The following is a 25,145-nucleotide window of genomic DNA, read 5'->3' on the forward strand; positions in this document are numbered from 1 at the left end:
AACCCCCTCAGGCCCTGCCCCGCCGCCGCCGCCTTCCCCCCCTCTCCCTGCCGCCGCCTCCCACCCTCCCTCCCACTGCCGCTCTCCGTCTCCCTCCGCCCCGGGAGCCGGGCACTATTTCTCCTCCCCTGCCCTGTGCGCCGGGCGCCTGTGGAATGCTGCGCGCCGGGCCCGGCCGCGGCGGCAGGATACGCGGCGCTGCCTATAAGAGCCTCGGTGCGAGCGCCGCCATTTTAAGGCTCTCGCTCGGCCCGGCGCTGGGAGCGGCAGCGGCGTGAGGGGACTCGGCAACGCCGCCGCCCCGTACGGTCGCCACCCGGGGGGCAGCGAGAAGCCGAGGGAGGAGAAGGAGGAAGGAGCTGGGAAGGAGGAAAAAAAAAAACACGGCCCCGACTGGGATCGCCCGGGCAGCAGCCGGAGCCCGCGGGCAGCCAGCGCTGTCTCCTCGCCGCCACGTTAGTGCCTCTCCGTGCGGCGGGACCGCGGGGCGAGCTCCCGCAGTCGGCCCTCTGCCTCCCCCCGGGAGCTGGGCCCGGGTGTGCCCGGCGCTGGGGCGGGAGGGCCGGGGGAGGAGGGGGGCCCCCGCCTCGGGAGGCCCGGACAGCTGCGCCTCGCAGGGGGCGGCAGCTGCGGCTCCCTCGGGGAGCTGGGCGGGGGGCGGCGGGGGTCCGGGGGCGGGGGGGGGCCGTGGGTGGGTTTGTTGGTAGCGAGCGTAATTAAACTAATCACGGCCGCCGCAGTCAGCGGTGGGTAACTCATCTCTCGCCTTGTGGGCTTTCAGTCTTACTTGGGTCTGCGTGCATCGGATGGGGAGCTCGGCTGCTTCGCGGCGTCCCCGAAAGGAAGCTCCCGGAGCGGCGAGCGGCAGCCCGGGGCTCGCCTCCTGCCGGGCGAGGCGATGTTTTTTCGGGGCCAGGGGGCACACACAGGGCTCTGCCGAGCTAACGCAGCTCTGCGGTGTGCGGGGCAACTTGCTGCTGCTCCCAGGAGCGTATAGGGCACTTGGTGCTGGCTTGGCGTGAAGCAGGGAGGTCCAGGTGTGCTATTTCCACAAAAAGCATGCTTCGACCTTCTTTCGTGCATGATCGATTGCTCGTGGTGCAGGTTTTTCAAAAAATCTACTAAAATCTTAGATCATTCCTTAGCTAAAAGTTGCTGTAGGATGTCAAGCAGTTTCTGTTTGAATCTCATTTCCCAGAAGAGAGAATTATCTGCATAGATTTTGGGGGGGGAAAAAAAGGATGGGCTGTGAAGGTATTATGGGCAACTTGTGACTTTAGGAATAGCAGTGTTGATCTTAGTAATCAGCTACTTCTTCTTGATCTCTTTCTCATGGAGCAGCCATTGTTCTGACACTGTATATTCCAGACATCTGTGGTCCTCCCATCCCCCAAAGTATGCAAGTGGTGAATGGAAAGAGGCTGGGCTGGTATGCTGAGGTCGATGGAAGGAAGTCAAGGAGGGGTTTTAGTAAAACAGGATCTTTGTGTGCTGAGAGCATAGCCGAGGCAGTCTAGAAAACTACCTGAAAGTGTCACTGTTTCTTTGATCTTAAGTTCAGGCATGCTGGAAAGCAACTTAGCAGTTAGGATTTTACTCCAGAATGACAAAAAGGTACTGCTACAAAGCTTTAAAACTGCACCAAAGGCAAAACTCACTGGCATTCATTGGGTTAAGTTGTAATTTGAATTTCAGTAGCTGACAATCCAGGGAACTAATGTTAAACTTGCACTTTTTTTAATAAAAGGTGCTGACAGCTGCAAATAATCTGGCTACTGTGTCTACTGTTAATGGCTGGTACTGTTGAAAGTGAGGCTGCTGAACTGTTCAGAGAAGGCTTAAATCTCTCTAAAATTGTCATTGCATATAATATTGTATCGAGTGTCTGTTTTGGAGGTATAAACAAATGCCATTTTTGTGGCAATTGGCTCAGATATTTGTCTAGGTATATACTGATATGCATGGGAATGGTCATGTTACTCTGTTTGCCTGCTCCTTTTAAGATTGTAGGGAATAAACAGGTAAAAACATCCTGATGGAAAGGCAAGGCATAAAAGTTTCTAAAAGCAAGGATTTAATACAAAGTAAAGCTTGTTTGCAAAAGTCAGTCTGTTCTTCAAATGCAATGTTGTGTTGCATCCTCAGTAAACCAGGCTTCCTCTCCTTGCCAAAGCAATAAATAGGCTGGGCTTCTTGCCTGATATGTAGTCTATGAACACTAGCATTTTGCTATGACTACACGGTGTGTCAATAACCAGCTTATCAAATCTCAGGCCTGAAACTTGGTTGCTGTTCAGATAGAAGGCTTTCTTTGTAAGGTGGAGTTTTTTTTTTGGTGGCTTAACATCAATAGAAGCTCTTGCTTAACTCTTCAGAACACAATACTTCAAAGAGTAAACTCAGATGTAAAGACAAATCAGTAGTGGTGGCCTTCTGAGCTAACTTTGGGGTCTTGTGAGGAGTAGAGAGGGAGGGAGCAAGAATGGGGCAGGAAAGAGCGATTGTAAGCCTCTGTCTTGTAAACTGAAGTCTGAATGTGCTGTCTGAAACTTGTGGATGAAGATGTTTCTGCAAAATACTGTGTGGTAGGCAGACTAGTGTGCAAATACGGCAGTAATCAAAATCACTCATGTTAATTCATAGTTAAAGCTGGTAACGCAGGGGTTGTGGTGATTGTGGCAGCAAAACTTGTTCTGTAACTCTGGTAGACTGCATACCACGGCAGGAAAATCAGGACTGACCTTGCTTATCTCAAACATCATACTTCATGGGGCCTGATAAGGCTGTGAGAAACTATGCAGGCAGCTGGGACTTGTGCATAGGTCCTCACAGCATGTGTCTGCAAGTCTCACGGCTCCTGCCTTGCTGGGTGGCTGCAGCAGCTCCAGCTGGGAAGTGGCACCACGTTCATTTTCCAAAATTCAGCAGGCTGCTTGGCAGTAAGTGTGTGTGACTGTCCTCGTCTCTTCAGGCAGAATGACTGTCTTGGCGAAAGATGGGCAGGGCAGTGTTGCTGGCTGGCTTTCTGATCAAGCATGGGAAGGCTTGTTTAGGGGGTACTTGGATGCTCTGTGGTATGTGAGCTGAGTTGGTTAGACTTGGCAGTGTAAGCAGCTTAAGTGGTTGATTAATATCCATCTCTGGTACTTGATTTCAAGGCAAAATCTCTTGTCTGTGATCGGGTTTCACCAAGAAAAGGCAGCCTGTCCCCTCTTCGTGGGGGGTGAAGGGGGGGAAGCAGCCAGAAGCTTTTTTCACTGACTGTTAACCTTAAGTGTGAGGAGGAGAACTTGGGGAAACTGCATGCAGGTACCTCTGCCTATGTGAACACCAAACCAATAGCGTGAGCAGATGGGACCTAACTGTGGCTTGCGCCTGCTCGTGAATCTGTTCACTCTGATTTGATGTGAAAGCAAATGCCCTGTGCTGTTGTTGTCTGGGGGAGGCGGGGGTGTGGATGTTGTACACAGCCCTCATTGCAGAACAACTTCAATGTTCCACGTTGCTTTAGGAGACAATATATAGGACTGGATTAGTATTAGTATTACAGAAGTGAAATTTGCACTACTGTTTGATACTATATCAGCTCTGGAGCCTTGTTTAAGGAAAAATATTCCTTAAAGGTTAAAAGAGTTAATCTAGGTTAATCTACTATTCTAGGTTGCTGCTCTTAAAAGGTAGTGTGAGCTACTGGAACTTCACTTGACAAAGGTGCAGTGTGCAGTTCGAGTATGTTTGGAACTAGCATTTCTAGGCCGACTTAGTGTGTGTGCTAAATAGATTCGTGTAAATCGGAGAAGTTTGCTAACTCTGCAGCAAATGTAGCAAGTCGTCCTGTATTGTCCTGGCAACTATTCAGGTGCCCTCCAGTGGCCAGAACTCCTAACATCCTAAAGGTGCTGATAAATGCTGTTGCATTGTCAGTTTGGCTTAATTAAAAGTGAGTTGAAGAAACATCAGTGTCAGACTTCATTAGCAAGTTTGTTGCCTAAGCGGTACTTCTTGGAGCAGCAGCGTGTCTTAGTGTAAATACGTGTTTATTCTGACAGACAAGCGGAGGCAACCAGTATGTGTACTTTCAGATTCATAAATATTTCATTAGTGTCAGTGCAATTATGACTAATCGCTCTGGTTTCTGAAATCAGAGATTAATGTTTAACAGCCATATTCAGGGTTGGCTACACAGCTGCAGCCTAAGAAAACTAGGAAGGGAGATCCTTTGCTAAATAGGCACTGTATTAGTGTGGAAATGGAAGCTTTGAATTCTACACAAACAGCAGGGAAAGATACTTCTGAAATACAGTGGCTGCCAGTCTTGTTAGTGATGTCTGCTGTCACAAGTGACTGCAGAATGATTAACTGTCTTTCGGACACTCGAAACTGGGCAGGAAGCTTGAGGCCTGGCAGTGGTTTGTTGCTGAACTTTATTACAGTGTGTTGTAAGAACACTGATAACCTCGATGAAATCTGGTGTATTTGTATGGTCATGGTGGCAGCTTTTCTTACGTGTGGCTAGGTAAGACTAAAGAATGTTTGGGCTGGGCTGCTGCTGTCTCCACTAAAGACCACTTACTTGGTAAAAGTGGGGGCACGAGGATCAGAAGCTCATTAGGTGAGGGCTGCTTGCAGACTCTGCCTTAGGCAGAACTGCTAGCTCATCCCTAACCCAGAAAGGCAGGAGCATGCACAGTGCAGGCACTGCCCTGTGTCCCTCAAATGGAAGGCGGTGACTTTAAGCAGTGATGGTAGAAATGCTCTTAATGCTTTGCCCAGCTGTGAGAGTATTCCAGCATGATGAATGCTGCAGGAAAGCTCTAATCAGAAGAGCTTGCCGGTGGCCAAAAGATCTTGGTCTATTGCTGCACAGAAGTGACTTAGTAACTGTTTTGAGGCTACATGCATGAATTTGTGCTGCTTAGTTGATCTAAACAGTGAAGACAGAGTAATTGGGTTCCTAATCTCATTAGGAACTTGCATTAAGTTCATAAACCTGGATCTGTTGTACCAGTTCTTTAATACTAGGCTGTGAACTGCTGTCAAATGGTTGGTGGGCACATTTTGCGGAGAGGAATGGTTTTTTCTTTGCTAAAGCTGGATGTGTAACACCTGATAAGTAGTTAAAGCAGTTTCTCCCATCTTACTGTAAATGATAAGATGATCATCAGCTCCCCTTTGGACAGAGAAAAAGGATGCACAGATACTTGGAGCCAATTTTGACTATTGTATTAGATTATAGATTTTTCTAGTATTGCAGCACTTGCCAGTGAAATGCTCTAAGCCATTACTTTCAAACATGAACTGATAATTTCTCTGAACTATCAGCTTGAGCATAGCTGCTGCTTGTGTCTCTCAGAGACAACCAGGGGTTTTTATGGGATACAAACAAATTCAAGTGCACAAAGTGTAGCTTTGAGAAGATCACTTTGGCACCTGAATTTGCAGGTCTTACCATAAGCTGCCAGTTCATGTGCCCGTAATTTTGAACATAATCACTTAGGTTGACAGACTCCTTGCAGCTACTCAATACTTCTGTAGGTAAGGGGAAGAAAAATGCTGTGGATACTAATGCTGTAGCTTCCCTGGAGTGATAACATTTAGTGCAACAATCTCTCACATACTACAGAAGGAATAGACTCTTAAGAAGTAAAATGTGGGGCTGAAAAGGTGTGGGTCTGCGTTGTCAGTCATGGGGCTGGACATAGTATGCACTCCTAGGCTCTGACCAGCATCAGACAATTCTGTAGAGTATCTCTGGTTGTTATAAATTGTGCTGAGGTAACTAAGTACCATTTAAGCTCTCTGGGTGTCTTATCAACATGTAACTTTAGCTAAAATTTCCCTAAAACGTCTGTCCTAAAGGTATTAGAGCACCTCCATATGACTTGTCAGCTTTTTTCAGGGGGGTTCCCAGCAGCACGTGAAGCTTCAGGGCTCATATCTTAGAGATGTTCCAGATCTGTGCCCAGATGAGCTGTGTGAGCTTTGTAACCTACCCATGGAGCTTGGTCTGAATTCTGATTTGTGAAAACAAGAGCCTGGAGCCATCATCTGGGTATTTCCTGGCTGACAGCAGCTTTCACTGGTCAGAGCAGTGTTAAGTGTTCCTTTGCTGAAACTTGTAATGGGCTGTATTTAAAAGAGTACTTAAACCTTAGCACCTGGGAAGACCCTGACTAGTTGAGCAAGCTGTTAGGGTTTAAATGGTGTGCTAGCTGCCCAAGTCCTGTTTTTCAGTGAAATTCACTTCCTGCAGCTGAGAGGTGGCTGGCTTGGCAGTGAAAGCTCACCAAGTCCATTTCTGATACATTTCAGTACCTGAACTTCCAGTCAGGGGTTCAAGGTGCTCTTCAGTGATAGACTGAAACTGACTCTGTCCTGGGTGGTGCTCTGTGGCTGGGAGGAGCAAAAAACCTGTGTGCTTGCATTATAATCTCAGCTGCACTTGAAATGTAAGCTGCTGTCACAGGTCATCACTTCTCAAGCTGGGTGAGATGTGACTTTTCACTACCTTGCTGTCCCTTTTGCAGGGAAAAGGTAAAGCAGGTGAGTACCTTATAGTGTCAGATCACTGCAGAGCCCTGATCCCGCTGCACTGGAAAGCTCTGGTGGCCCCTTTCCTGTGCTGCTGTCACGTGTGCTTAAGGCTGCATGGATTCAAAGATAAGCCTCTAACTTTCTGTCCCTGTAATCTGAGGCTTTCCCTCACTTCTCTTTGGAGGAGTAAATCCTCTTTCAGCACAGCTTATAACCCAGTTCTGAAGTCTAGCCCAGGCAACTAGATGCCTGCACTTCAGTTTCATTAAGCAGTTGTAATCAACTTCCTTAAAAGTCTAGCGAGAACAGAAATATTTGTATGCTGTCTGCTTTAGGTAATGTGTGTGAATAGAAACTACTCTGTGCTCTTAATTGGCCTGAGATTGCTGAGGTGACTGAAAATAGGCCAGCATAACACTTTTGTGATGTGGCACCAAATGAACTCTTACAAGAGTTAGTGTGTGGAGGCTAATCAGCCTTGTTGGAAGCAGTTTTCAGGTAAGCTAAGGCAGAAAGCAAGGGTTAGAAATCCAGGAAAAATGATGCAGTGGTAAACTGGGGTGCTTGAAGGGGGGAAGGTGGAAATAAAGCAGCAAAACCAGTGGTTGAAAGCAGAGGTGACTCCTAGTGAACATGGATAGATCTGTGTACGCTGTCAAAAACCCCTCTCCCAACTCCAGTGCTGTGGATATTTGAGCCAGTTTGTCTCTTTCAGCGTGTATTAAGGTTATTTAAAGCTTGGAAGTTGCAACCTGTTAACCTTAGAGAGGTCAGCAAAACAAATACTGTTCGGGTTTCTTAATTTCCTAATGCTTGACTGAAGAAATGGATCTTAAAGAACAATTTCCTTTGTATATTCTGTGTTAGGAGTCAAGCTCGTTATGATCTGATTAGCTGCATCTGAAACAGACCATTCTGATGGCTGCGAGGCATTGCCTACCTTTCTGTAGGCACCTCCTGAATGTATTGGCTGGAAGCATTCCAGCTGGGATAAATTTGAGCTGGAGGGTCCTGCTGCTGCATTTACATCGAGTACTGAGTTGATCGCTGGACTGAAGTATTGCTGAGTGGTTGGAGGGAACTGTGCTCAGTAAATGTTGCTTGAGGAAATGACCAGAGCAGTCCTGTCATGAGTCAAAGTTCATGAGTGAACTTGTTCCGCTGCGGGCTAGGGTCAATGAGCTGGATTTCGGGATGGGTACGTGCTGTGGAAGGCAGGCTGAGTTTCCTGTTGCTGTTGGTAGCTCTAAGCTTTTAATACAAGTTCTGAAGTAGTTCACATTGCTACACCTTAGCACAGCACTTAAAAATAGTAATGCTGCTGTAACTCATGCTGTGGTACCGAAGGCTGCAGAAGAGTGTTTCTACCATCTAAACTGGAAGAAGATAGAAATGTTTTAGAGCTGTGAAAACACATGGTGTCTTCTCTTTTTTAAGAGCAGTGAAAATGCAGGGTGTTTTCCCTTGGCTGTAAAGTTTGACTTTTTTTGATGTTGCATGTTGTGCAAGTTACTTCTGTTTACTTAAGAGCTCTTCAAATGACCCTGACAAGATATTTTCACCCTGTATTAAATACCGGCTGCATTGAAGGTTGAAGGAAGCCTCATATTAATGTGAAAAATGTAAAGTTTTATATCCTCACTCCTGGTATGGATAATAAGGGAAACTGTAACTTTGCTGTTTCAAACTCAGCCTCCCAAAATACTGAAGTTGTCTGCTTTGTTTAAATCTGATTGTTTACAGCCCTAAACCATTATTTGAGAGCCAGCCTTTCAGTGAGGTTCAGAGTAGTTCTCATCTATCCAGGTCCTTGAACTTCTGGTATGAGGAAAGACTTAAATCTGAATTTTAAATTCAGGATTCACTACTGTTGCATGACAAATTAGATGCTAATCAAGGCCCAGCAATGTGTGTTTATAACTAACTTCAAAATAATCTCTGCATACAGCTACTGTGAAGACAGTCAGTTCTGTTTAGAGTTGTCAAAGTGCGTGAGGACTGCAAATGGCACTACTCCACACAACTTGGGACTGCTGCTCCATACTTGTTTTGTGCATATGGAATGTATTTATCTGTTGTATTTAACCTTGTATGGCACTTGTACAAGAATTAAATGTTTCTTTAAAATGCAAATCTTTCATGTGAAACTCAGCCATGTTCTCTTCCTGCTTCCAAATAAAGTATCTTCTATTCATTGACCATAAACTGTAAACCCAACTGTCATTCCAACAGCCAGTTCCTAAAGTCCCTTAAAACAAACAAAAAAAACCACCCTGAACCTGTACTTCTAGAATTTCTTACTAATCAATCTTACAGAAGAGTCTGATACATGAAGAGTGAATTACCTGCAAAGCACAATACCCCAGAGCTCAGTAGAAGCCACATAAAAATCCTCATAATTAAGTTATTTGGAATGTCTGGAATAACAGATTTCCAGTGGCAGAATTCCTTTAACTTTCAAAGATAAGTTTCCTAGATTGGGACCTTCAAGGCAAATAACTGTCTCCTTAAAGTTCCTAAGATATCCCCCTTCTTACTACAAAACTATAATCAGCTATGTTGAAAGTTGAATGCCAACATCTGGTATGATCACTCCCTACAACTACCATTCTTGTTTTGAGGTTTTCAGCTGTGAATATCTAAATCAGTTCTTTTGGGTCACCTTTAACTTCTTCTTCCTTCCCTTCCTCTGAAACTGCAGTTACCAAAGTTGAGTTGTCAAAAGTTGAAAAGTTGTCTTCAGGTAGAATAAGGGTGCTTTTTATTTAAAAAAAAAAAAGCAGGTGAATTCTTCATCTCTTTGAAGGAAGAAAACCAAGTTTCAACTTCCCTAGGCTTCCTGTTAATCAGTTCAGTGCTATTATAAATTAATATTGAGATGTGTATCTCAGTTGGATCATATCTTCATAAGACTAAAATAGAAATAGGCATGCCTGCTGCTAGATCATTCATAGCTGTGGCATGGGCTGCACCAAAGTTTGCTTAAGGAGGCAGGGTTGACCATGTGTCCAAAAGAGCTTTATGCCATGAAAGCTTCTGTTTTCTACTATGTTAGTGTTACCTTGGTTAGAGGACTCTCCCACCTTACCAGGCTTTCTTTTCTGGTAAACAAAGAACCACTTCTAAGGCAAGATCAAAGGATTATTTTTCATTATTATTTAAAAATCCTTAATTGAATGTATTCCCCGCATTTCCACTTGAAAACTAAGGTTAATTAGGATAGCTTCTGCTGCATTGAGTTCTTAGAGTATTTCTGTTCTTGGGTCATAGAAATGAGTGGTCTGGTTTTGTTACTAGGTCTAGAACTTGTGTTAACTTGGCAAAGAGGTGCATGAAACAAGCCTAGTTGCCTGTCAGGTTTTTTTTTTTTGCTTGTAGTTGAGGTGAAATTAAAACTGGTGAAAAGAACAGGGGGCCTGCTTTTCCTTCTGATTAAAAAATATACAAATAAAAACTGGGAGAGAGGGGGGGAAGAAGTATTTTCATATTTAAATCTGGTGTAAGAGGCAGATTATAAAATTAGACACAAAGGAGGCTTCCAGAAGAAGGCACTGTTCGTGTGTAGATGATCCATGCTATTAACGGCTGTAATTTCATTATGAGATATGCTTGTTCCAAGTAAGAAAATCTTAGTGACATTCAGCACTGATGGTTCATTTAGAGATGCAGCTCCTTAGCCTGTCCTAGATGAGATGGGTTTTTTTGAAAACACGGTCAGTAGGCACATTCCTTTTGAACAGATCACAGTGACTTCCTTACTCATACAAGGCTTTCCAAAACGCTGCTTTCAAATAAAAGATTTCTGGAACACTTACAAACTTTGGTGTTTGACTGAACTTACAAAGCGGGGTAACTGCTTTTCAGCTTTGTCGGGCATAATCTGAGTCGATCTGAAGGCTTTCTACCTTGAGAGAAGGTGGAAGCGTTTAACGCAAGCTGCAAACACGAGCTGTTTTGTAGGCTAACAAATTGGCTTCGCTGGCAGTGAAAACGGGTTTATTTCAGATAAGTTGCTGCAAAGGTGCAAGCGTGTTGCCTTGATGCAGGAGGCAGGTAGACGTCGGGCTGCTCTCCCAGCTCTCACCATACGTACGAGAGCAGAAGTAAACAACTCACTGTGCCACGTATCCTAACAGAGTTTCACATCATTTATAGGTCTCACTGGAGCTGCTCAGAACTACTGCTCCCACTTGAGAAACGCTGGGGGCTTGCTCACCGCCTTGGCATGTGCCTGACTTCTTGAAAATCAGAAGTTAATATTGAAGTTTTTGTTCATCGTAAAAATACCTCTCGTCTTTTATTCCTTTGAAAACCAAGGAGTTTGAATTACTTTTCCATAGTAACATGAAATTAGCTCATAAGCTTGTTCTGCTTGCAAAACTTTGAGTTTTTAAAAGATTTCACATGCAAAGGTGGGAGTAGTAGTACATGGTGCAGCTCAGTGCAATGTTTTGTGTTGCTCTTCGTAGGAGAAATTTAATGTGTGTGTAAGTTGTTAAAACCCAGAGCTCATCGTGCTTCCTAAATAAGCAGATTTTGTTGTGGGGAGGTTTGTAAGAAGTTAACAGGCCTCTAATCCCGGCAGCGCATCCACAGGGGCTTGTGCATGACGTGCTGCTTACCAGAATTCAGACCTGAATTCTGAGCACTGGCTAGTCTTTGAAAGTAGCGAGGGCTGTGGAAGCTTGCTGGGGTGCTAACATTTTTTTTTATTATTTATTTAATATACACGGAGTCCTTTCTCTTCCTGATGGTTCAGATCTGCAGTACTGACCTTGGTAACGTAATGTCACTGGTTGTATGTCCTCCAGGAAGTCTGAGTAGGAGCTGGATTTAAAGGAGCTGCTGTGTGCTTCATGTTTGCATTCTGCAAGCTTAGTTATCTTAGCGTGGTTTTTTTTTTTGTGTGTGTGTGTGTGTGTGTTTGTTTGTTCACCCCTTCCACGATGATCCAGTTTCTGTCGGGAAAGGTAATAGCACAGCATTTGTACCCAGTCTGGGGCTGTTACTGTCCTTGTCAGAGGTAGTACCTGAAGCAGCCTCCCCAGTGATATAAACACTGGAAGAAGTCAGCACCTGTCCAGACTCAATTTTACCCCCTTGTAAAAAGAGAACAAGATGGGAAGCAAAATAAGGGAAAATGTTCAGCTAGGGAAACCCTGAAAGCAACCGGAACATGCCCATTTTCCCAGGCTACCTTTATTCTGTGGTAATTTTTAACAATAAGTCCAATTTCACATCTAAATCCGAAATGCTAGCTGGAGTTGCTGAGGGTTTTATGGTTGTGTGAAATGCAGATTGGGAAGTTAGAAACTGTAGGTGCGGCTAGCGGGCTGGTCTAAGGTCAGCGTTTCAAAGTCAGGCTGTATCTGACCGATAATGCAGTTCTGAACGCTTAACTCTGTATTCTTCCCTGCTAGCCTGCAGGTGTTCTTCAACTTTATTTTAGAGTATTGTTGCAGTGTGGTGGCTAGTGTGCTCTGTTGGATTGTACCAAATGCTACACCTCTTCTTCTGATTTCTTCAGGCTGTTGAAACAACCATTGCGGAGTGCAGTTGCTGTAAACGAGGTGCCTTCCTTTGTGCAGAATTTAACAGCAGAAAGAAATGATGTGCATTGCTCCCGAGCTCCCTATTGCTTGTATACTTGAATCTAAGGTGGTATGAAATATCTCAAAGCATAGTCAGTGCTCTCGGCTGGTTCACCCACCGGTGTGTCTTAACTCCGCAACTCACCTGGTGATCATTTTTTGTTGGCAGTGTCCTGACAGGAGAAGGCAAGAGAGGTTACAATAAAAACAGATCTTTCGTGCTAAGCATGTTGTAGCTGAGTATAGCAGCTAGGTCTTCTCCACAGTTTCATATTGGAAATGTTGCATCTGATTTAGGGTGAGGACTAGGGGGGTGGGGGCAAAGATACTAATTTTACCTTCAGCGCTATTCCACGTCTTCTTGTTTGGAAGGCATTTGTGGGGCTGACAAAGTAAGGCATGAGGTCTTCGAGGGGCTGTCAAGATTACTTGTGCTAGCTTAGCCCATCAGGAGGATTTGTGTAGTAACGGTGAATGTGTTAATTTTTCTTTCCCCTTACCACTGCTACTCCCAAACTCCTAACAGCACTTGGGAAGAATTGTTCTGCAGTGTTCAAGGTAGTGGAAAAAACGGTGGTGGTGTTGTCAAGCTCGTCCTCCGTGCAGAACAGACCGAGCTGGGCAGTCCCCTCCAGGCTGTGCAGTAGGACCACTTTAGGGGGGCTGTGAGCATTCCCAGCTCCATAGCTGTGCGCTTGCTATGTGTTATATCTTAAATCAGCTCAGTGTGGCTTATCTGCTGCAAATGCAAATCTGCTGTCTGTTTTAAAACAGCCAGGAAAGGGATGCAGCCGGAAATTGTGGGAGTCCAAAGTCAGGACAAACAGCCCCGGCGTTTGTGCAGCAAAATAGTTTGCTGCTGGGGGTGTCCTGCAGCTGGCTCAAGAGAGAATTGCCCGACCTATTCAGTGAGATTCCTAAAACTGCAGGCCTGTCTTCTATTTAATTATGGTTTTCTGAAAGCTACTCCCGAAGGAAACTCTTAAACTGGTAGGTCTGTCTTTACACAATACAGCGCCGAATGGACTTTGTTCTCCTGACACAGTACGGCAGACCTGTCCCTCAAAGAGATTAGTGGCTTGCCTTTACTTCATTGTCTAGGAATGTTTTGATCAGCATAGCTCTAACACCTAATGCACACTGAAAGCCGATTGCTGATGGTTTTGCTCCCTGCACTAGTTACCACTACAAGTGTTGGGTAGCTCCCAGACCAGGCTGTCACCAGCACTGTGTTTGTGCTGGAAAAAAAAAAGAAAAAGAAAAAATGGTGTCGAACTGCGGGGAAGCAAATTAAATAAATAAAAATACGACAGCTTTGACTGACCCATGTGAACCTGTGGCCTTGAGTTTCTCTTTCTGGGCTAGTAAGGAGATAGCTACAAATTTATGGTACTTCTGTGCTGTTTGGTGATATTAAATGGAGGTGCATACTGAGGATTTTGATAGGGCATTTGATCATAGTTCAGCCTCCTGCCCCCAATTATCTTGGCTCTCTGAAAAAAAAAAAACAAACACAGTTTGGTGACTTCGTGTGTGCAACTAAAGGAGAGTACTTGTTTTTAAGGCTGGTTCAATTTTCAGTTTAACTTCATGAAAGAGGATTTTATATAGTGAGAAATCTTTCTTCTCATGGTATAGGAAAGTAGTGAAGAAGGATGTTCAATTACAGATCTTGAGATGGTTTTTATAATGCTGAAATAATAGTAGCTTGTCTTAAATGGTAGTTTAGTTTCCCCAGCTGAAATCCTTATTGTAGCCCTGTATCCAGCAGTTTTGCTTATATCTTAAGGGTGGTTGTCTTAGAGGGGAATGAACAATTCTGACGTTTAGCTCTCGTCTCTGCAGCATGTCCAAGCTAGGTAATTTAATGTCTGGACTTCGTCTTACACAAGGATAGAGAAGTAAAAAGTGGCTCTATCGTGGTCATTTTTCAATTCTTTTTCTCTTGTGGCTTTAAGAAGGGAATATATCTTACATATAGTCTGCCAGAAAAAGCCTGTGTGATATATCTCATTCCTTTGTGTCTCTGTCCATGGGGGGTTGCTAATTAGCACTGAATATGCTCACTTAGCAGTGAAATGGCAAGATGTGCTAAGCCTTAGCTTGCAGTTCCACTGTTCTAATATGAAATCCTGTCTGACTGGCTCTGATTAGTGTTTAATAAGTTCTTACCTTGCTCTTTTTTAGGGTCTCTGAAAGGTAGCAGGAAAGAGTTCTGGGAGCACAGCAAGGAACATGGCAACTCAAGGTATAAAATATATCACACTTAATTTTTTATTAGAACCTGGCAGTTCTAATAAAGAACAGTTAAACTAGCTCCTTACTTCCCCTTTTAACTTTTTAAAGTCACCTGAATAGAATAATGAATGCTGTACAGCAGTAATTAATACCTTACCTCTGGAACTTAAACCTGCAAACAAGTTCGTCATCTTAAGCATTTTGGTCACTTAAGTATGGTGAAGTACCTGAATCATACTCTGTGGAAAGGGAGCCTGTAAGCAGTAGACTGAGACAATGACAATAGCAGTGATTGCTCTGCCTGCTAATCAGGCTTATAGATGTCTGCGTTGGTTTGACAGAATGCCTCAGCTTAAAACTGCTGTCTCACTTGCTGTGCTATGCTCAGCTGGGCTGAGGTGGTCGTTCGTAACAGTTTATTTTCATGTAAAATCTGTGTCATTTCTTGAAGGACTAATACGTACTGGAGTAATTGAACTAAACTTAATTGTTGAACAATGATTTATTACAGCTGACTTGATGGAGCTGGATATGGCAATGGAGCCAGACAGAAAAGCAGCAGTCAGTCATTGGCAGCAACAATCATATCTGGACTCTGGTATCCATTCTGGTGCCACAACAACTGCTCCCTCTTTGAGTGGCAAAGGAAATCCTGAAGAGGAAGATGTGGACACAACACAAGTCCTGTATGAGTGGGAACAGGGGTTCTCTCAGTCCTTTACCCAGGAGCAAGTTGCTGGTAAGGCCTTCTCTATTACACTGTTTCGTTTAGACATGCAGCTTAACAATACAGAAATCTAAATACTGAATTATTACTGATACAGAAGAATAGCTTTTTATTCCTAGTTTGAGGTAAACACCTTGTTTTCCAGATATTGATGGCCAGTATGCAATGACTAGAGCCCAGAGAGTGCGTGCAGCTATGTTCCCTGAAACACTGGATGAAGGAATGCAAATCCCATCCACACAATTTGATGCTGCTCATCCAACTAATGTGCAGCGCCTGGCTGAGCCATCCCAGATGTTAAAACATGCTGTTGTTAATTTGATAAACTACCAGGATGATGCTGAACTTGCAACTCGTGCAATCCCAGAACTGACCAAACTGTTGAATGATGAGGACCAGGTAAGTATTTTCTTAACCTCGGTATAGCTTGTTTATAGGGCTTCTTCAATAACCTCAAACTAAAAGCTTTCTTCAAATACTTCTGTAGGTGGTGGTGAACAAGGCTGCCGTTATGGTTCATCAGTTATCCAAAAAGGAAGCGTCTCGCCATGCTATTATGAGGTCTCCTCAAATGGTATCTGCTATCGTACGTACCATGCAAAATACAAATGACGTGGAAACAGCCCGTTGTACTGCAGGTACACTACACAACCTCTCACATCACCGTGAAGGCTTGTTGGCGATCTTCAAATCAGGAGGCATCCCTGCTTTGGTTAAAATGCTTGGGTATGTGGACTGGTGAGATAGTACTTGTGGTTTTTTAGTTGCTGATGGTAGGTGCTGATACTCATGAGTTTCTTTTTTTTCCTTCTGTAGATCTCCAGTGGACTCCGTGCTGTTCTATGCCATTACGACTCTTCACAATCTCCTGTTACATCAGGAAGGAGCCAAAATGGCTGTCCGTCTAGCTGGTGGGCTGCAGAAAATGGTTGCCTTGCTCAACAAGACAAACGTTAAATTCTTGGCCATCACAACAGACTGCCTTCAGATTTTAGCCTATGGCAATCAAGAAAGTAAGGTAAGTGCCTCTGCTCTCGAAGCCCATCTAATGAGTGAGCCTGCTAAAAATGGCATTAAAGTTCCTGTGTGCCGAACTGTACACAGGAATGCCACCAGTCATGCTCCTTTTTCTGAATCCCGTGTCAGCATGAGGATTTCGTTACCTGCTGAGCAGTTTGCCAGTCAGTCCTGGCCTTGAAAGAAGTGCAAGATGCTATTGTGTGGAAATGTAGTCATGTTCACGGGGAGACTGCAAAACTTAGACATGACCAGCAGATACGAACAGTTTTTTAGAGATCTGCAACATAGGATTTGTATAAGCCAGCAACAATTACTGCCTACTTGCATGCCCAGGAAGTGACAGATAAGTGTTGTATTTTTGCTCTTTCAGCTGATTATTCTGGCAAGTGGTGGACCCCAGGCTCTAGTAAACATAATGAGGACCTATACTTACGAGAAACTATTGTGGACCACAAGTAGGGTGCTGAAGGTGTTGTCAGTCTGCTCCAGCAACAAACCTGCTATTGTTGAGGCTGGTAAGTACATTTCTTGTACCCTCGCTTAAAAAAAAAATATATATATACACACTGTACTTCAGAACCACTACATTCCACGTGAGAGCAGAAGCGTCAGATATTGAACATGATTGGTCCTTCAATTTATAACTTATTTTGGAGGCCTTACGTATAGTTTTGTGTAGTCAGCTGTGTGCTGTTGTGAATGAGTGTTGTCAGAATTGCCCCCTTAGAACATGCATACATTTTAAATGTTTTCAGTGTCACAAAGAAAATCATAGCTTTTTATCTATGTAGTGAAGCACTAGGGCCTAGCCGTATTAGGATACTAATGCTAAGAAAGAACTAGAAGCCTATGAGGTATGCACTCAGATTTAAAAGAAAAGAAAGATTGTACTGTTCACAAGATGAGCACTTAAGTAATGGCATCAAACATGTACCATCTTCTAGGTGGGATGCAGGCTCTGGGACTCCACCTGACAGATCCAAGCCAGCGTCTTGTCCAGAACTGCCTCTGGACTCTGAGAAATCTGTCAGATGCTGCAACCAAGCAGGTAAGTGGGCCTTATAAGGGATCAGGATAAAAAAGTGGAAGAGGAGAGAGACTAATTTTTCCTTTCCTCTTTTTTTTGCAGGAGGGAATGGAAGGCCTTCTAGGAACTCTTGTTCAGCTTTTAGGATCGGATGACATTAATGTTGTGACTTGTGCTGCTGGCATCCTTTCTAACCTTACTTGCAACAATTACAAGAACAAGATGATGGTGTGCCAGGTTGGTGGCATTGAGGCTCTTGTGCGCACAGTTCTTCGGGCTGGAGACAGGGAAGACATCACAGAACCTGCGATTTGTGCGCTCCGTCACCTCACCAGCAGACACCAAGAGGCTGAGATGGCTCAAAATGCCGTGCGTCTCCATTACGGACTCCCAGTGGTGGTTAAACTGTTGCACCCACCCTCACACTGGCCTTTGATCAAGGTAAATGACAGTTAACAGCTTTTGGTGCCTTTTTAAGGTAACTTTAACTGTGAAAAATACTGTGTTTCCAAGGTGTTGGAGAATGTAACATACTGATGGGACCCCTGCTTCAGTTGAGCAACATGGTTGCCTCTTAGCTCTGCTTGGGACCATGGGGTTTAAAACCGACACCACGCTAACGGCAAGCACGCTCTCATGCTCTTTTATTTCCCACTCCTTTTGTGAACTGCAGGCTACTGTTGGTTTGATCCGCAATCTTGCGCTCTGTCCTGCAAACCATGCCCCGCTGCGCGAACAAGGTGCTATTCCAAGGCTAGTTCAGTTGCTGGTGAGAGCACATCAGGACACCCAGCGACGTACTTCCATGGGTGGAACGCAACAGCAGTTTGTGGTAAGTGGCCGCAGTAACTAAAGTTATTTAAATAGCTGTTGTCTTAGCATTTGCTTTGGTTCGTATTATTCTCTTGGCATACTGATGATTCTGCCTTGGCAGACCTGAAGTGTTTCTTTTTTTAAAAAAGAAAAAAAAAAGGCTGGGGGGGAAGCACCAAACCTTGGTTCTTATTTTAGTAAGGACCTCTTGAGCATTTGATGCTGTGTGCTATAGATTATAGAAATAATGGTTTTGCCTACCCTCACGAGGGGAGTAGTTCTCTACTAGGAAGCCAGAAGTGTCTCATCCTTGTTGTAACTATGGGTTTCAGCATGCTATCACAGCTTAACATGTATTTTCAACAGTGCTTAGAGCTGACAACTTGTACAAGCTCAGTGCTTATTATGTTTTCAGGTACCAGGTCAGTGTGGCAAGACCAGTCCTGACACCATCCCCATTAAACGTAGTAACAGGGGAAGTTGCCTTAGCATGGGCAAATGGAAGCAATACATACTAGTACAGGAGTAGAGTTAATACTTGCAGAGGCAAGACAGGGCCTCTTCATTACTGATTTCCACTGTTTCAGACTAAAACTGCTGAGCTAATTGATCTTGGGAAATAAAAAAGTGTTGTCAGACATTGAGTTTATAATGAACTAAAATAAAAATGAGAACACTGGGAGGAGTTCCACTGAAATGCTTCGCTTATTGAATGTAGTTGGATAAACTAGGTCAACTCTTAGCAGGGATGTTAAAATTTGAAGGCCAGCAGTAGAACGTGGGTGTGAGCCTTGGTGGGGGAGGGATGTGTTTGCAGGGGACAGTTTGGTTGATTTCTTGACAGTGATCAGCTTTTTGACAGTTGTTTTAGAAGTTAGCACTCAAGATCTCAACTTAAAAAAATGCCTTTTCTTGTCCTAACTAGGAGGGTGTGCGCATGGAAGAAATTGTTGAGGGCTGCACTGGAGCCCTGCATATTCTTGCACGTGATGTTCATAATCGAATCGTAATCAGGGGTCTAAATACCATTCCACTATTTGTGCAGGTAAGCAAGAGCTCAAGAAAATGCTATAGTACGTGCTAGAAAAATGGCTCTTACGTTGCCTTCGTAGAACTGCTGAGTCAAACTGTGCTCAGGTTCATTGCAAGCAGAAGAGTTAAAGAAACCCTTGTGTTCTGGTTGCAGTTGTTGTACTCTCCCATTGAGAATATCCAGAGAGTAGCTGCAGGTGTGCTTTGTGAACTTGCTCAAGACAAGGAAGCAGCTGAAGCAATTGAAGCTGAAGGTGCCACTGCCCCTTTAACAGAACTGCTTCATTCTAGGAATGAGGGTGTTGGTAAGTGAACATAAAAATAGGCTTCGTGCTTTGTTAGAAAAACTGCTGGAAGACTCGACCTCCACTAACATCCCTTTTTCTTTTAATAGCAACATATGCAGCTGCAGTGCTGTTCAGAATGTCTGAGGACAAACCACAAGACTACAAGAAGCGACTTTCGGTGGAATTGACAAGTTCCCTGTTCCGGACTGAGCCAATGGCTTGGAACGAGGTGAGTCGTGTTTTTGTGTTCGTGGTTCCTTGGGGAGACTTCATTTCCAAGTGTAGGTGCCATCAGTGGTATGGGTTCATCTTTACACACAGCTGTAGAAAATGATGCAAGTTTTAAGTGTGTACTATTGTCCTAGGACAGAACTTGATATGTAAATAGGTGAAACTTTATGTGTAAACAGGAGGTCTTGGGAATCCTTTGTATAGGGGAAGAAACCTTTCTAGAACTAGAGTTCCTAAAGCCTATAGGCCTGTTTGAACAGAATGAAGAGCAAGCAGCCTTACAGCTGCTGCTCTGTTGCCTTCTTTGCAGATAGGAAAAGTCTACACTCTAGTACTGATAAAGTTTATAATTGTCATTTTGCTTAGTGTGCAAAACTGTGTAGAAGAACTTTGTAGGTCTGTATGCTGTTTGTAATTTCAAAGGACAGCTCTGCAATATTTTAGGAATTTCAACAGATTTTTGCAGATTGTCCAAACCTGACTAATGCTGCAGGCAAATACTGAGGTGTAAGCGATATGATAGAAGCATAAACATAATGTGTATCCTGTGAGAACTCTGTCCGGCAAACCATGTGGGACTAAGAAGTTCGGGGTGGGCATGTTCTCCCTAGAACAGAGCTCTCAGACATGAAAGTGTTTGCAAGCGAACTATCATGTAGTGATTCTTCATGCTTAAAGGGATGCACAGTGAAATGAGACTGAAAACTGTGTGGGTGGGGCAGAGGGAAGGTTTCACTAAGTCTTAGTCTCCCCCCCGCCCCGATTCTTAAGGTTCAGGAGTTTAGCTTCACGTCTTTAATAAAGGACACTAGTTTTGTAGAATTTCAGTGATTAACCTTCTGTTTTCCTAAAATCTGTATCCATCTAGCACAGTACTGTGAGAAAACAAAGCTAAAATGGACTCTTTGAAATGGAAGTTGTGTAATTACACTACAGACATGCAGTTCTGTAATTCAGCAAACTGGGGGAGGTTCACTGAGAACTAAAATGCTTTATTGCTGGCTCAGGAACCTCTGACCAGCCAACTTGAAGCAGTTGGTTCCTAGACCTGCCTTGTCTTGTTCCCAAAGAGAAGCCTCTTTGCAGTGAGCTATGGTTTCCTGTGCCTCAATGTGGCTGTTAGCTACTGGATGCAGATTTTTGGGTAAAAATGCATTTCGTGTTCATAAAAGTACCACACCGCAGTGCACACTGCAGAAAAAATGCTGAAAAAGGATTGGGGGCAAACTTTAAAACTTCTTAAACTTAGAACTACTAACGCTGGCCCAAAGACCTGACATTAAAACTCTTTTGTAACTTTTTGTGCACATCTAGACAGCAGATCTTGGACTTGATATTGGTGCCCAGGGAGAACCTCTTGGATACCGCCCAGACGGTATGTCTGTTCCCTTGCCCTTGACTAAGCTTAAGTTGGATGAAGTCAAGTCATAGACATAAAGGAGAACTGCAAATGAGTGAAGAGTGAATTACTCTTAGGCGAGATATCGCAAACTGACAGCCAGATGGGGAGCTGCCAGTTCAAATAACCAGTTTCTGCGACACCACAGGCTGCACTGAAATGGGAGCCATATGAGTGTGCAGACCTGGTGTCACTTGTCTGAGTCTTGTGAGAGAATCTCCCACTGAGCTGTTGTTTCCAGAAAGCTTTTAAATCCTTTACAAATGGACTTGACAATTCCAAAAGTGCAGTTTTTCTTTAAAACAAATGCTGGTATTGAATGTATTAGTCTGTAAGTGGCTGTAGACTCAAACTCAAGCCTATCCCTAAGGATTCTAAGCTATTTTTGACTTTCAGAAGAAAGTCTACAGTCTTGGAGCCTGGTTTTGCTTCAGTATTGTTGAATTTTAGTACTGTTGATTGTGCAGACTAATGGCTTGGCTGGAATCTGCTCGTGCTTCTGACTGCAGTGTGCTTTGTCTTCAGAATCACACTGGAAGGCTGTTTCAAATGATGGAATAGCCATTAAGGGCAGACAACAGATCGTTTGAACTTGGCTGAACTAGAAAAAAATTAGATGGCTACCAAGATCTTCTCACACACTGATACTTGCAGCTTCCGATGCGTCTAACATCTGTTAACATTATGCTCTTTTTCCCTCTGCCACCTTTAACTTTCTTAGATCCTAGCTACCGTTCTTTCCACTCTGGCGGATACGGTCAGGATGCCTTGGGTATGGACCCTATGATGGAACATGAAATGGGTGGCCACCACCCTGGTGCTGACTACCCAGTTGATGGTCTGCCAGATCTTGGCCATGCCCAGGACCTTATGGATGGGCTGCCTCCAGGTGACAGTAATCAGTTGGCCTGGTTCGATACTGACCTGTAAATCATCCTTTAGGTAAGAAGCTCCAACGTTGAATTTAAAAACAAAACAAAGAGGAAAACAGATTGCCGGACTAAGGACTTGGTTGGCAGGGAGGGAATGGCTTGAATGGGTCCCAGTGTGCCAGAATCCTCAATAAATGCTCTGGAAACACACCATCGGTACACTCCAAACTGACTTCTGCCGTGAAGTGTGGAAGTAATTAACTGTAATGTCTTGTGCACCAGCTTCAGTCTTAGTCTAAGCTTCAGTCTTAGTATGTTAAAACAGACCCTTACTGAGGAATGCTGACACGTGTGTTTTTTTTCTCTCTTTGCAGCTGTATCATCTGAATGAACTTGCATTGATTGGCCTGTAGAGTTGCTGAGAGGGCTCGAGGGGTGGGCTAGTATCTCAGAAAGTGCCTGACACACTAACCAAGCTGAGTTTCCTATGGGAACAATTGAAGTAAACTTTTTGTTCTGGTCCTTTTTGGTCGAGGAGTAATAATACAAATGGATTTTGGGAGTGATTCAAGAAACGAGGAATGCACACGAATGAATTGCAAGATGGAATTTATCAAACCCTAGCCTTGCTTGTTAAAAATTTATTATTTTTTTTAAATCTCTGTAATGGTACTGACCTTGCTTGCTTTGAAAGTAGCCTTTCTTTTCGCAGTAATTGTTGTTAGTTTTTTTTTTTTTTAAGTCTCTCGTAGTATTAAGTTATAGTGAATATGCTACAGCAGTTTCTAATTTTTAAGGATTGAGTAAAGGTGTAGAACACTAATTCATAATCGCTCTAACTGTATTCTGAATAAAGTGTAACATTGTGTAGCCTTTTTGTATAAAAAACTAGACAAATAGAAATGGTCCAATTAGTTTCCTTTTTAATATGCTTAAAATAAGCAGGTGGATCTATTTCATGTTTTTGATCAAAAACTTTATCTGGGATATGTCTGGGTAGGGGCCAGTAAGAACTGTTTATTTGGAACCTTGTATTGGACAGTTTACCAGTTGCCTTTAATCCCAAAGTTATTGTAGCCTGCTGTGATACAGATGCTTCATGAGAAAAATGCAGTTATAAAATGGTTCAAAATTAAAGTAAACTTTTAATTCACTCTGTGTCAAATTATTTCAGATTGTAAACTATGTTTGTGTGTTCACAAGTTTTCTGAAAACTGTCCTCACATTGCACAGTAACTTCGCTACTTCAGAGGAGGGAGCCAAGAACCACTCCCCCCTCCATCTCACTAAGCACTACTTAGTCCCTTAGAGCTGTCGTAACGGCAAAGGCTTCCTACTGCAGTATTTTCCCCTTGAACTGCTGCCACTTCGCTGAAGCAGGTTCCCCAGCACTGAGCCAGGTCTAGCCAGATGTGAGGCAGCTACAGTTCTTGCCTGGCCTACAAGCCACGTGCTGACTTCTGGACTTCAACAAGTCCATTAAAAAGCCATAAAGCATCATATTTCCACTTGTAGTACTTCAGCAGCGTGCTGTCAGTACAACCAGTTGAAGGCCTTTTTCTTACAACTTAGCTGCTCCAGTAGCTTAAACCCATTTTCAGGTGTCCTCAGGCTTCAGTTCCTGTGAGGTGCGACCTGCACGTGACTCACCTTCTCTTGCGGAAGTGCCTGTGCAGCTGGAAGCAGGGAAAGTGGTCCTTGAACTACTGGCAAATTCACAGACTGCATGCGTCTGCACCCTGCACCAGCCCCTGCCCAGAGCAAGCACTCCCAGGCAGTTTTGCATCTGTGCAGCAGTTTGCCAGCAGAAAATCGCAACGGGTCTAAGCTGTAAGGGATCACAGCTCCTGTTAGGATCCCAAGATGATGAGAGCTGAATCGAACTACACAACAGGCTGCCTCACTTTGCTTGCAGAGCAACAGCACTGTGACTACACAGATGCCTCCTTGAGTAACCCAGCTTCACCTTGCAGCAACACTTACACTAGAAGACTATTATTAGAAAACACTTTACCCAAAGTGCTCAGTAATTTTTTTCCTATTTCTAGCAACTCCAGCTCTAATTTCCAGCTCTGAAAAAGCAATAGTGATATGACAGGTTACACAAGAAAACAATTCCTGTAAAAAGTGCAAGGTGAGGTCAGTTTGTTTACCTAGGGCTGTTGGCGTGCCTCACCATCTGGAGATCGGGGCTGTCCAAAGGCAGGCTGGTCGCAGCAGCTCGGTAGGTAGCTTCCGTAGGTGTGGCAGTCACAAAGGCCAGTGTCAAACAGGAAGCAGTACCGGACAGAGCTGCTCCATGCTCACTCCGGAGGAAAAGAGGGGATGTAATTTCTTAAGCACCGTGGCACCTGCTAGTGCCAGAGGACTATTGCCTGAGCATATCATGTACATGCCATATATGCACACACACAGCCTTCACCACATATATTCTTATTTTTTAGTAAAAAGATACTCCCCAGTGCTAGTCACAGGCATAAGAAGACTCCTTAGCTGAACAATTAAGGCGCTCAGCTGGTCCAAAAGACATATATGAATGTTTTTAACTACCTTCAAAATAGTGAAACACTTTCTGCCCATAATCTGAAATAACTATACTATTTATTTAATTTACACTTTTCAAACTCTGGCTGTCAAATATTCACGCCACATCACGTAACGCCAGTAAGGTAAAACAGTAATCAACAATTCACCCTTGAGGGAGGGGTGAGGAAAAAGCATTTTCCCTCCCTGCCTGGAAACACCCCCCACAGTCACGCACGTGCTGGGACCCAGCTATGGCTCAGCTAGCTTGCTAAGTTAGTTAAGTCTGCTCTGCGTATTCTAAGATGTTCATTCAGGACTGAGGTGCTGAGCAGCATGCACAACTTGCACGCTTCGGTGGGCTGGTCAAAAACAGTTCACTTGGTCATCTTCAGATTTTCATGTCCCGCTGTTCTCAGAATTTCAAATGCCAAGGAAGCAACAGCAACATCAGCGTGCGAGCTAGAAATTAAACATAGTAGCATCTATTAGACATTCTTAAGGGAAAAATTTTTGTATAAAGCCCACGTTTGCCTTTATGCTGGAAAACTCTTCAATAGCCATTGAGTAACTTTACTCCTTTTTACTGTTAAGTAGCAATATGCAACTGGTGATTTTGCCCTGCAACAAATTTCATGTAAAACTGAATTTCAGCTCAAATTCACAGCAACTGCTACCTTGCTCAATCTCCTCCATAAAATAGAAGATATAACTTATCATGCCCCATGAATCCACATACATGTGTGCACTATCACAGCTTGACAGAAAAATGACTCCCACATATGCCTTCCCCCGGTGGTTACCCAGCATGGGGAGGCAGCTCCTCGAGGTTTTGCCCGCCTCCTGCATGG

General features: G+C 44.0%; 2 protein-coding genes across 10 annotated transcripts in view; one reads left to right on the plus strand and one right to left on the minus strand.

Annotated features, from left to right (window-relative positions):
- Positions 1-217: 217 nt before the first annotated feature.
- Positions 218-22,924, plus strand: CTNNB1 (catenin beta 1). Of its 2 annotated transcripts, XM_048075827.2 has the most exons (16): positions 218-455; positions 14,313-14,373; positions 14,875-15,102; positions 15,236-15,489; positions 15,578-15,816; positions 15,907-16,108; positions 16,481-16,625; positions 17,055-17,158; positions 17,240-17,578; positions 17,811-17,969; positions 18,876-18,995; positions 19,137-19,287; positions 19,377-19,498; positions 20,815-20,875; positions 21,621-21,841; positions 22,146-22,924. In XM_048075827.2, exons 2-15 carry the CDS (start codon positions 14,361-14,363, stop codon positions 21,827-21,829), a joined length of 2,346 nt encoding a protein of 781 aa, XP_047931784.1. In that variant the 5' UTR covers positions 218-455; positions 14,313-14,360; the 3' UTR covers positions 21,830-21,841; positions 22,146-22,924. The 2 variants fall into 2 exon arrangements, with proteins under 2 accessions (XP_047931784.1, XP_047931785.1); XM_048075828.2 differs by lacking the exon at positions 21,621-21,841.
- Positions 22,644-25,145, minus strand: part of ULK4 (unc-51 like kinase 4) — a 246,606-nt gene continuing 244,104 nt past the window's right edge. For all 8 annotated transcript variants that reach the window (XM_066992021.1, XM_066992022.1, XM_066992019.1 and 5 more), the window contains one exon: positions 22,644-24,756. Coding sequence is in view for 7 of the 8 variants with exons in the window: in XM_066992022.1 (XP_066848123.1) it covers positions 24,672-24,756 (85 nt within the window). In the remaining variant the exon portion in view is untranslated. The remainder of the gene's footprint in view (positions 24,757-25,145) is intronic.

This window comes from Anser cygnoides, chromosome 2, assembly GCF_040182565.1.
Source record: "Anser cygnoides isolate HZ-2024a breed goose chromosome 2, Taihu_goose_T2T_genome, whole genome shotgun sequence".
NCBI lineage: Eukaryota > Metazoa > Chordata > Aves > Anseriformes > Anatidae > Anser > Anser cygnoides.